This window comes from Panthera onca, chromosome B1 (genome assembly GCF_046562875.1).
Source record: "Panthera onca isolate mPanOnc1 chromosome B1, mPanOnc1 haplotype 2, whole genome shotgun sequence".
Classification (NCBI taxonomy): domain Eukaryota; kingdom Metazoa; phylum Chordata; class Mammalia; order Carnivora; family Felidae; genus Panthera; species Panthera onca.
Genome location: NC_138342.1, coordinates 109,392,295 through 109,404,366, shown reverse-complemented (window position 1 = coordinate 109,404,366; position 12,072 = coordinate 109,392,295). Strand labels below are relative to the sequence as shown.

The window sequence follows — 12,072 nt, the reverse complement described above, 5'->3', positions numbered from 1 at the left end:
ATGTCTACTGAGGCTTTATATTTTGAGAGCTAATCCTTCCCATGTTGGTTGAAAGCTAATCCTTCCCATGTTGGTTGGTTAGCCAATAGATTTTCCCCCATATTAAGAAAAAAAAAAAGAAAAAAATAGACAAGATTTATTAAGAGCTTTCTACATGTCAGGAATTATGCTAAACATTTTATATAACATTATTCCTTATTAAATTTACATATTTCTTTTTTATTTTTATTTTTTATTTTTTTTTAACGTTCATTTATTTTTGGGACAGAGAGAGACAGAGCATGAACTGGGGAGGGGCAGAGAGAGAGGGAGACACAGAATCTGAAACAGGCTCCAGGCTCTGAGCCATCAGCCCAGAGCCTGACAGGGGGCTCGAACTCACGGACCACGAGATCGTGACCTGAGCCGAAGTCGGACGCTTAACCGACTGAGCCACCCAGGCGCCCCAAATTTACATATTTCTTATATATTCTTCAGTACAGTTAATTTTTCAGTAAAGTTATAGCATCTTTTTTTGTTTTTTATTCTCATGTGCTACCTTTTGTTACAGTAGTGAAAAGATATTATTTCTTTTTACATTTTCAAATTATTGCTGGCACTTGGGAAGGCTACTGTTCTGTTGATCTTCTATGGGATAACTTACCATATTCTCTTATTAGACCTAATAATTGGTAGATTATACATAGAGTTTTCTGGGTAAATGGTCAAATTATCTGTAAATAATAAGAGTGTTGTTTCTTTTTCAACTTTTAAATTCCCAGCCCTTTACCCTAGTTCCACTGACTAGAACCGCTAGTGCAGTGTTGAATTTAGCAGTGATAGTGAGCAACATTGTGTTATACCGTATTTAATGCAGCACTTTTGATGTTTCACCATGAAAGATAGTAATTGATATAGGTTTCTGAGAGATACTTTGTCAAATTGAGAAAAATTCTTCCTATTCGACTTTGCCAAGAGTTTTTGTTACATATGGATGTTAAAATTTACCAAATGCACTTTCAACATCAATTTAGATGATTACTCTTTCCTGTTTTGTTTTTTAATTGCATTAAAAGATTTTTCTACGTTTGTGAAATTTTTCACTATAATTTTAAACTACCGTCATTTTGGCTTCGATGATGTGAGAAAACATTTTAAGATGCGATATTCTCTGTTGTAGAAAGCTGTCTTCAAAGGAGGTGGAGATGACACATTAGAGAACACACTAGTTGACCAAAGGTATGTTTGAGTTACCAGAAAAATACTGTTTTCTTAAATATATTTATTATTGTTAAAATAATTTCTTTAATATTAGGATTATTTCATGGTCTGCTATAATTAGATTTAAATGATCTGTCATTGAATATACAAGTGCGGGAAAGCCAGCATTATAATCTACAAGAGTAGTTCTCAGTTGGGTGATTTTATATCCCTCCTATTTGCAACCTCCTCCAGACCTTCCAAGAGTAATATGGATGTAATCTGAAACTGGCTCCCGTATGTGGAGGGCAAGGACAGACTGAGGGAAGAGGCAGACCACTCCGGGTTGGTAGGTGGCAAATTTATTAAGCAATAGAACCTACTTATGAGTTATCTTGTTGTAGGACACTGCAAGACAGCTAGATTTCCTCACCTGCCTGCCATAATCTTAAAAGTTTGTGTAGAAGCTTTAACTGGGTTCAGTCACATACACAAAAGGCCTTAACTGGGTTCACTTACATCCCAGTACAGACACCCTCTGCATCACATTACTATCTTAAGGCTGTATCCTTGGAGCTGCTTCTGGGTGTGAAGAAGACAAGCAGAATACATATTCTAAGTACAGGGGAGGGTCAGGGAAAGGCCTCCAATTGCCCAGGTTCAGCTCAAGGGTCAACTGGCAGTTGTCTTGATGACCTCCTTCATTACCTCCCCTTCCCAGATATTTGATAGCATCTGGAAATATTAATTGAGATAAGCTTGAGAACACGAAAAAGGCAAAGTATTGATTTTTATGGATAAATTTAACATAAAAATATTGATGTTCTATTTAATTCACATGCTACATATTACACTAGATTAAACAGAATATGAGATTTTTAAAATTATGTATTTTTATTAGCTTTTTAGCTCCTCTTATTATTGAGTATGATAAACATCTGGAAGAACTAAATGGGCAGCTGAAATATTACCAGGTATGAAATCATAGTTTTCAAGTTTTTTTTATAATATTTTATTTTAAAAAAAGAAGTAAAATACTCTTCAAAAACATTGATGGGGAATAACATATTTAGCTATATCTAATCAATTCTTGGCTCTCAATAAGAAAGTATGTGTGTATTTAAAGATTATCTTCAGTTTCATTTTTTTTTTTAATTTTATTGATTTATTCTCAAGTTAGTTAACATACAGTGTAGTCTTGGTTTCAGGAATAATTCATCTCTCATATATGATACCCAGTGCTCATCCTGAAAACTGCCCTCCTTAATGCCCATCCCGTCACCCATTTAACCCACCCCTACCCACCTATTCATGTCCCCACCATCAACCTTCAGCTTGTCTCTGATTTGAGAGTCGTCTATGGTTCGCCTCCCTCTCTGTTTTTATCTTATTTTTCCTTTTCTTCCTCTGTGTTCATCTGTTAAGTTTCTCAAATTCTACATGTGGGTGAAATCATATATCTGTCTTTCTCTGACTGACTTATTTTGCTTAGCATAATGCCCTCCAGTTCCATCCATGTTGTTGCAAATGCCAAGATTTCATTCTTTTTTATTGCTGAGTAGTATTCCGTTATATTATACATATAAACCACATCTTACTACAGTTTACTTTTCATCTTTGACAATGGTACATACAGATGACTGGCATTTTAGTAGGCAGTTACATTAGGGTATATGGAAATCATGGTTGTCGAGCTATTCCAGAGAAAGTGGTGACAATGTTAACTTCTTCCTTGTGTGAAGCCATGGGAGTGCGATTTACTGGCTAATTCATTGCAGTGTTTCTACAGTGTAAAATAAATGTAACCTTACTTTTTAGCCTCCCCACCCCCGCAAATTTTTATCTTAATCTATTCATCAGTTCAAAGACATTTGGACTTTTTCCATAATTTGGCTATTAATAGCACTGCTTTAAACATTGGGGTGCATGTGCCCCTTCGAATCAGAATTCCATTGTCCTTTAGATAAATTCCTAGTAGTGCAATTGCTGTGTTGTAGGGTAGTTCTATTTTTAATTTTTTGAGGAACCTTCATTCTGTTCTCCAGAGTAGATGTACCAGTTTGCATTCCCACCAGCAGTGCAAAACGGTTCCCCTTTCTCCACATCCTCGCCAACATCTGTTGTTTCATGAGTTGTTAATTTTAGCCACTCTAACTGGAGTGAGGTGTTATATCATTGTGGTTTTGATTTATATTTCCCTGATGATGAGGGATGTTGAGCATCTTTCCATGTGTCTTTTGGCCATCTGGATGTCTAATTGGAAAAGTGTCTATTCATGTCTTTTGCCCATTTCTTCACTGGATTATTTGTTTTTCAGGTGTTGAGTTTGGTAAGTTCTTTATAGATTTTGGGTAATTAACCCTTTATCTGATTTGTCATTTGCAAATATCTCCTGCCATTCTGTTGGTTGCCTTATACTTATGTTGATTGTTTCCTTTGCTTTGCAGAAGCTTTTTATCTTGATGAGGTCCCAATAGTTCATTTTTGCTTTTGTTTCCCTTGCCTCTGGAGACGTGTCAAGTAAGAAGTTGCTGTGACTGAGGTCAAAGAGGTTGTTGCCTGTTTTCTCCTCTAGGATTTTGATGGTTTCCTGTCTCACATTTAGGTCTTTCATCCATTTTGACTTTATTTTTGTGTATGGTGTAAGAAAGTGGTCCAGGTTCATTCTTCTGCATGTCACTGTTCAGTTTGCCCAGAACCATTTGCTAAGGAGATTGTCCTTTTCCATTGGATACTCTTTCCTGCATTGCCGAAGATGAGTTGGCCATATATTTTGGGGTCCATTTCTGGGTTCTCTATTCTATTCCATTAAAATGTGGGTCTGTTTTTGTACCAATACCATACATCTTGATGATTACAGCTTTGTAATACAAGTTGAAGTCCGGGATTGTGATGCCTCCAGCTTTGGTTTTCTTTTTCAGCATTACATTGGCTATTTGGGGTCTATTGAGGTTCCATACAAATTTTAGGATTGTTTGCTCTAGCTCTAGAATGCTGGTGTTATTTGATAGGGATTGCACTGAATGTGTAGATTGCTTTGGGTAGTATCGACATTTTAACAACATTCTTCCATTCCATGAGTATGGAATGTTTTTCCATTTGTTTGTGTCTTTTTCAATTTCTTTCATAAGCTTTCTATAGTTTTCAGCATACAGATCTTTTACCTCTTTGGTTAGGTTTATTTCTAAGTATTTTATGGTTTTGGTGCAGCTGTAAATGGGATTGATTCCTTGATTTCTCATTCTGTTGCTTCATTGTTGGTGTGTAGAAATGCAACCGATTTCTGTACATTGATTTTATATCCTGCGACTTTGCTGAATTCATGTATCAGCTCTAGCAGGTTTTTGGTGGAGTCTTTCAGGTTTTCCATGTAGAGAATCATGTCATCTGTGAAGAGTGGAAGTTTGGCTTCTTCTTTGCCAATTTGGATGCCTTTATTTGGTTTTGTTGTCTGATTGCTGAGGCTAGGACTTCCAACACTACGCTGAACAACAGAGGTGAGAGTAGACATCCCTGTTGTGTTCCTGATCTCTGGGGGGAAAAGCTCGGTTTTTCTCCATTGAGGATGATATTAGCTGTGGTCTTTCATATGTGGCTTTTTTAAAGATATGTTCCTTCTATCCCAAGTTTTGTGAGGATTTTTATCAAGAAAAGATGCTGTATTTTGTCTAATGCCTTTTCTGCATCTGTAGACAGGATCATATGGTTCTTATCCTTTCTTCTATTAATGTGGTATATCACGTTGATTGATTTGTGGATATTGAACCAGCCCTGCAGCCCAGAAATGAATCCCACTTGCTCATGGTGAATAATTCTTTTAATGTACTGTTGAGTTCTATTTGCTACTATCTTGTTGAGAATTTTTATATTTAGGTTCATCAGGGATATTGGCCTGTCATTCTCTTTTCAGTGGGGATTTTGGTTTTGGAGTCAAGGTAAGGTAATGCTACCTTCATAGAATGAGTCTGGAAAATTTACTTCCATTTCTGTTTTTTGGAACAGTTTGAGAAGAATAGGTATTAACTCTGTTTTAAATGTCTGGTAGAATTCCCTGGCAAGCCACCTGGCCCAGGACTCTTGTTTGTTGAGAGATTTTTGATAACCCACTTACTTATTCATTGGCTACGGGTCTGTTCAAGTTTTCTATTTCTTCCCATGAGTTTTGGTAGTGTATGAGTGTCTAGGAATTTGTCCATTTCTTTGTCCAGTTTATTGGCATATATAGTTTTTCATAGTATTATCTTACAGTTGTTTGTATTTCTGTGGTGTTGGTTGTGCTCTCTCTTTTATTTGTCATTTTATCCATTTGGATCCTCTTTGAGAAGTCTGGCTAGGGGTTTATCAATTTTGTTCATTCTTTCAAAAAGTCAGCTCTTAGTTTCATTGATCTGTTGTACTGTTTTCTTTTGGATTCTATTTCATTTATTTCTGCTCTAATGTTTATTATTGTCCTTCTGCTGGGCTTTATTTACTGTGGCTTTTCTAGCTCCTTTAGGTGTAAGGTTAGGTTGTGTATTTGGGACCTTTCTTGCTTCTTGAGACAGGCCTGAATTGCAATGTATTTTCCTCTTAGGACTACCTTTGCTGCATCCCAAAGAGTTTAGACTGTCGTGTTTTCATTTTCATTTGCTTCCATGTATTTTTCAATTTCTTTTTCAATACCCTGTTTAACCCATTCATTCTTAAGTAGGATGTTCTTTAACCTCCATGTATTTGGAGGCTTTCCAAATTTTTTCTTGTGGTTGATTTCAAGTTTCATAGTGTTGTGATCTGAAAATATGCATAGTATGATCTCAATCTGTTTGATCTCAGTCTGTTTGATCTCAGTCTGTTGGGGGCTGTTTTGTGACCCAGTATGCGGTCTATTTTGGAGAATGTTCTCAACTACAATTTGTTCAAATAAACCTTCTGCCCCTTTCTCTCACTGTTCTTCTTCTGGAACTCCTATGATATGGACACTTGTTTCATTTCATGGAATCATTTAGGTCTCCAATTCTCCCCTCGTGATCTAGTAATTTCCTTCCTCACCCCCTTTTTTTTTTTCAGCTTCCTTATTTTCCAAAATTTTATCTTCTATTTCACCTATTCTCTCTTCTGCTTCTTTCATCCTCGCTGTCACTGTATCTAGGTTATTTTGCATCTCAGTTATAGCATTTTTTAATTCATCATGACTAGTTCTTAGGTCTTTGGTCTCTGGAACAAGAGTTTCTCTGGTGTCTTCTATGCTTTTTTCAAGCCCAGTTGTTAATCTTATGACTGTTATTCTAAATTCTTGTTCAGATATATTATTTATATCTGTTTTGAGCAATTCTCTGGCTTTGCTTCTTGCACTCTCTTTTGGGGAGAATTCCTCTGTTTGGTCATTTTGGCTAAATTTCTGTCTTTTGTGTATTTTAAAAGCTTCTTGTGTGTCCTGCACCTGAGTGTACTACTGTATTAAAAAGGGGTCATACCCTATCCAGGGCCTGGCACTCCAGGAAGTGGTTTTTGTATATGTGGTGTGCACTCTGTTGTACATTTTGGCTGCTCATCCCAGTGATCAGTACTGTGCAGAGCTCCTCCTTGCTTATAGTGGTGGAGTGTGTGGACCTTCAACCAGGGAAGCTTTGATTTGTTGTTGAAGTAACCCTGGAAAAGCATAGGGAAAAAAAGGGTGGGGGAATCCTGATCCCATAAAAAGAAAAATGAAAGGAGAAAATAGTCCAAACAGCAAATCAAGCGGGGGGGGAAAGGGGGGAAAAAAAGGAAAAACAAAACAAAACAAAAAAGTATAAGGCTAAATTCAGAGGAATAGGAAAATAAGAAATAGGAAAGGTGGAAAAATGATAGAATAAAAATTTCTGCTAAAAAAAATTATATTTATGCACACACACACACACACATATATATATAGAATAAGAATTGACCAAAAACAAACCAGAAACTATGTGCCTGATTCTAAAAGAATAAAATAGGAGAAAGAACAATTAGAAAAAGAAAGGAAGGAAGAAAAGGAAGAAAAGGAAGGAAGGAAGGAAGGAAGGAGAAACAGTTGTCTTTTGGTGCCTAGCACCAGTGGCTGTGCTGGTCTGGAGGGGAGGCCAGCTGAGTTGGCTCAGTCATTCTTGCTCCAGTAGATAAGAAGTTGCCAACCATGGAGGAGCGGTGTTTGGTGTAAGCATGTCCAGCCTCCACTGGGGGTGCTGTGCTGCTCTCTGAAGTTCCACTGTGTTGGTGTTGGGGAGAAAAACGGCGACATCCCAGTCTCGCTCCCCCGACTGGGTGTCTCAACCCATGCTGTTCAGGTAGTCCTCACAGAATAGCAAGGGTGTTCACTTTGCACTGCTCCACAGCCTCCCAAACCTCTCAGGCAGCTTGGCTGCGATTCAAAACCTGATGTCGTCTTCAAGGACTCCACACCGTGTGCACCCCATTCTGCAGTATTGCCACTCTGCCCTGCTGAAAAAAGGCCTTTGGCTGGCACGTGCAGGGTCTTTTGTCCTTGGAGAGGCAATGAATCATCTTCCCAAAGTACTCCAGGAAGGGGACTGTTCTCTCCTAGTGCTCTCCTGAAATTGCTACGCTGTGCTATACCCTGGGGTCAGCTCCCTCCCTCCCAAGGAGCACACGAGTCATGGCACCGGCTCTACCTTGGAGAGAGTCTTGCACTTCCAAAATCTCTCTGCTCCAGAGGCTCCATCCTGCCAAGCTGTCTCCCTACAACTGTGGAGATCCTCTGCTACTCTGCAGATCGATTTCCTGGGTGTTCCATGTGATCCGATCTCAGTACAGCTGTGTTTGAGGGACTAGGAAAATTCCCATTCCCCTACTTCTCTGCCATCTTAACTGCCTCTGCCTCTTCAGTTTCATTTTTTAATCCAGTGTTTCCTTGCTCCTGGTATATCACAGGAGCATATCTTAGATGCTTGGAGCACTTAAACTCATTATTTGTTTACATCTTTATTTTTCCCCCAAGAAGACCAAAAACCATCTCATATAATTTTAGACTTTTAACCCTCATCCTACCTGTATTTCCCTTTGTTTGGAGAATGGATTTTTTCCCCCAATTTCAAACATTATGTCTATCAGATTTGAGATTCATTTGATCATCTTCTAATATAGGTAGGATTATGCTGTGGCATCTTTTGTCTGAAATCCTCTTTAGTAATGAAGGTTTATTTTAGGAATGAAGAGAGTTTAGAAACCAAGGACCCTTCTGTACCCTAGAATTTCTAAAATTAGGATATATGGGAGGCTGATAGAAAACTAGAATAATAGCACAACATTGTTCAGGATACAATGTGAGTTTCAGTGAGATACATTTTTAAAGTATACTTGATATTTATAACCTGTTTCTTTGATTTTAAAATGTTTACATTTTTCTCCCAAATTTTGATATTTCTGATTATTGGATAACAGAAGCATTTGTTAAAGAGATGCTACATGTCTCAAGCCCACCTGGAGGCGTTAAACTCCCTTTCCTAGTGTTTGAATATACTTACTACTGTGTTTGGTTTAGATACTAATCTCTGGATCAGTTCAGTTGGGTAGCAAGTTTCACTGAATTTAATGCAAATGAAAGAAAGTAGAGCAACATTATATAAAAACATCTGCTTAAGACTCATTTCCTCAGAATGGGGCTATAAATGGGCAAACACTAAGAACTTTCTTTATAGCTTCCTTTTCTGTTCATGCAGGGACAGCAAGAGATCCTATCATATGCCTTGAAGTCTAGTGCATAATCCCTCAATTCTTGATGAATGAATATAAACCAGGTCTCATTGGAACAAGATGATTAGATCTAGCTTAACAATCTCCTATTTGTAAATAAATGGATTGACTAAAAGGATTTTACTAAAAGAATACATATGCTTATATCTTCTAAAAATAAATTTGGGTTTTCCATTGCACTTGAAATTATTTATACTTTCCAAGAGTAATGAAAGTGATCCTGTAGACCCAAATTTCAAAAACAAGCATTTCTTTAAATTGCAGTTCCTGTTTTATGATAAGTTAAATAGGTGCTTTCCAAGTCTGTACTATGTCCTTTTTTTTTTTTTTTTTTTTTTTTTTGAGCCTGCAGTCATTTAAATTTGAACCAACCATAGATGTCTTTTAATCTTTCTGACAAAGAGCAACAGAAAGCTCTCCTCTGCACAAATGGCATTTTGCTTTTATTTTTAGGGCTAGTGAATTTAAATTTTCTGCTGAATTTACTCTCAGAATTGCTCTAATGATCTATTATGTGGTTTGTTATAAAATGGGATAGCTACTTATCTTGAATTAAAGGTTTAATTTTTTAATAATTTGATTCATATATATCTTTAATCAGCTATGTTACTAAGGTGTTTAGCTTCATTTTTCCATTTAGCATTGTTAATCTAAGGGTGATTATTGAGTTAATTACAAGAGAGAGGAAACTAGCAAAGAGCCCAAGCAAGGGTCTATAACAAGAGTAGTTGATACTTTTGAGGAGAAAAGATACTGGCTGCTACTTCTAAGAACAGTTGCTCACATAGATATTACTGATTAGAACTAGTTCTTAGGATTTATAGACCCACTAAAAACATAGTTTATTCTTGTAAGCAAGAAAAGTGTGACTATAATTCTCTATATGAAGGACTTTTTTCGAAAAATATAAATAAGGGAATATTTGATGCTGTTGCTGAGATTTTGTTTCAACTATTAAATATATTTTGAAATATTTTATAGTAAAGAATGTTTAGTGTGACCATAATGATTCACATTTAATCCTAGCTATTGCATATATATTCTAATTATTTTGGTAATTTGAGTAAATATTTTTTCAAGATAAACATTTTTGCAACTTTTAAATATCTTGCAAGATTGTGCAAAATCACTTTTTGTAAAAAAAAAAAAATGACAAGATCAGAATAATTGCTACAATAAAATCCAAATCTATTAGTATGGCATTCAAGACCTGCTGTCTGCCTTTCTAATTTTCTTTCATTGCATCGTTGCTCTATGTATGGTCAGTTCTCAGTCATCTGATTGTGAATTCATTCATTTTGGCTTAATTGTGATTCATTCACAGCAAGGACCTGGAAAGATTCACCTTTCCCAAAGCCAGAATTGTATTTAGAGTTGGCTGTTACTGATTTCCTAGACCAAGATGCCTTGAGCTTCTTTGGTTGAAAGGGAGACAAAAGGGCTTAGAGCATTGCCTGTTCTACCCTTCCCTTACCAGGTGCACTCCAGGCTTTGCTTCTCTTCTTTAGCCTAGGATACCCAATCAAGACTAATGGACATATCATGAGTTGATTGCAGTTTAAGTGCGATTTTACATGGCCTCCTTCCTACTCTCCCCTTGCCTATTTACTCTCACTGAGAGCTGACTACTATTCCTGTATTATCTAATACTTTTTGACTCTGCTTTTACGCATATTTTTCCCTACTTGAAATGCCTTTCCTTCCTGTTGAAATTTTACAATCCCTTTATCTCCTCAAAGAGAATTAATCATACCAATCTCCTCTTTACAATATATATTTTATTCTTGTATTTTAATTAGTGATTTTTTTTAACCATTTTTCCCATTAAAGTATTTGTTAGTGACCATATGGGTTTACCATAGCAACCTTGTATTGTCTGGAGAGTTTAGACAGTTAATGGTGGTGGTGAATAAGAGACTAAGTGAATTACTGCTAAAAAGATCTCTATTTTTTTTTTCCACTATTAACGTTATACTTTTCCAAATATAAGCTTTTCTATGGGCTTCATCTAAACTAAAGTGAATTAAGATAAACTATATTCAGTGAATTAAGATAAACGAATCTGGCATTTGTTACAGTGACATACTGAGGAATATATATGTGAACATCTATAAATCATAGGGTTACATTTATAAATATTTCTTGTGTCATATAAATATTTCTCTTTATTTCAAAATGAATGTTTTATTATGTTCCAAGTATCATTAAAATATCCATATTTACAAGCACTTGTTAGAAGTAAAGAATCATTGTTTCTTATCAGTAGACTAGTGTCATAGAGTCTGCTTGTATTTGAATGCATTACTTAATAGAGAACTGTCTGCAAAATGTATTGCTATGACCATATTTTAATCTTTCAGAAACAGATGGGTGAGATGAAACTACAACTTGAAAATGTCATCAAGGAAAATGAAAGGTAAATAAATTAACTTCTTTTATTGTTATCCTAGATAATATTTATTGTTGTTATTTAATATTTTATTCATGTAGTATACTGGTTATGAGTGAAGACTCTGGAGCCTGATTTCCTATTTCACTCCCAGGTCCATTACTTACTAGTTTTGTGACTTTGGACAGTTACTTAACCTTTTTGTGCTTTAGTTTTCTTATCTGTAAATTGGAGATAATAACCTATTTCATAGGGCTGACTGTAAAGGAACATAGAGTATGTAATAAGTACTTTATACATACTAGCAATCATTAACAGTACAGTTTATAATAATCATGTATGTTCCAAAACATACTGATAAAAACCTTCAATCCACCATCTAGTTAAGAGCTAAAAAGGTTAGCAATACTGGTACATCTACCCATGTTTTCTTGCCCTATCCCATTCCTCTCTTTCCCTCTGCCAGAAGTAACACTTTGTTGAATTTTGTGTTTATCATTCCCTTGGTTTTTAAATTTTGTTATAGGTGTCTGTGTCCCTAATGATAGATTATTTAGTTTTCTGGGGGTTTTTTAAGCTATATTAAAATTGTATCATTTAGTCTTCTGGGACTTTTTTTTCCCCACTCAGTATCATGCACAAACAAGTACAAGAGTTTCAAGGGATAAAATTGCTGGATCATAGATTATGAAATATTCATTTTTACAGTGTAATGCCAATTTCCAAAGTGGCTGTGCCAATTTACATTCCCACCTGTGATATTTATGAGTTCTTATTGATCTATATCTTTTTAT

At 36.0% G+C, this 12,072-nt stretch overlaps 1 protein-coding gene across 5 annotated transcripts in view; it reads left to right on the top strand.

The window, feature by feature from the left end:
• The window catches only part of SCLT1 (sodium channel and clathrin linker 1), a 219,460-nt gene that overhangs the window by 23,715 nt on the left and 183,673 nt on the right, over positions 1–12,072 (top strand). For 4 of the 5 annotated variants that reach the window (XR_013555142.2, XR_013555143.2, XM_078445738.2 and 1 more), the window contains 3 exons: positions 1,160–1,218; positions 2,081–2,153; positions 11,250–11,305. Coding sequence is in view for 3 of the 5 variants with exons in the window: in XM_078445738.2 (XP_078301864.1) it covers positions 1,160–1,218; positions 2,081–2,153; positions 11,250–11,305 (188 nt within the window). In the remaining 2 variants the exon portion in view is untranslated. Of the gene's footprint in view, positions 1–1,159; positions 1,219–1,434; positions 1,529–2,080; positions 2,154–11,249; positions 11,306–12,072 lie in introns of all 5 variants that reach the window. The other variant, XM_078445740.1, reaches the window with a different exon arrangement.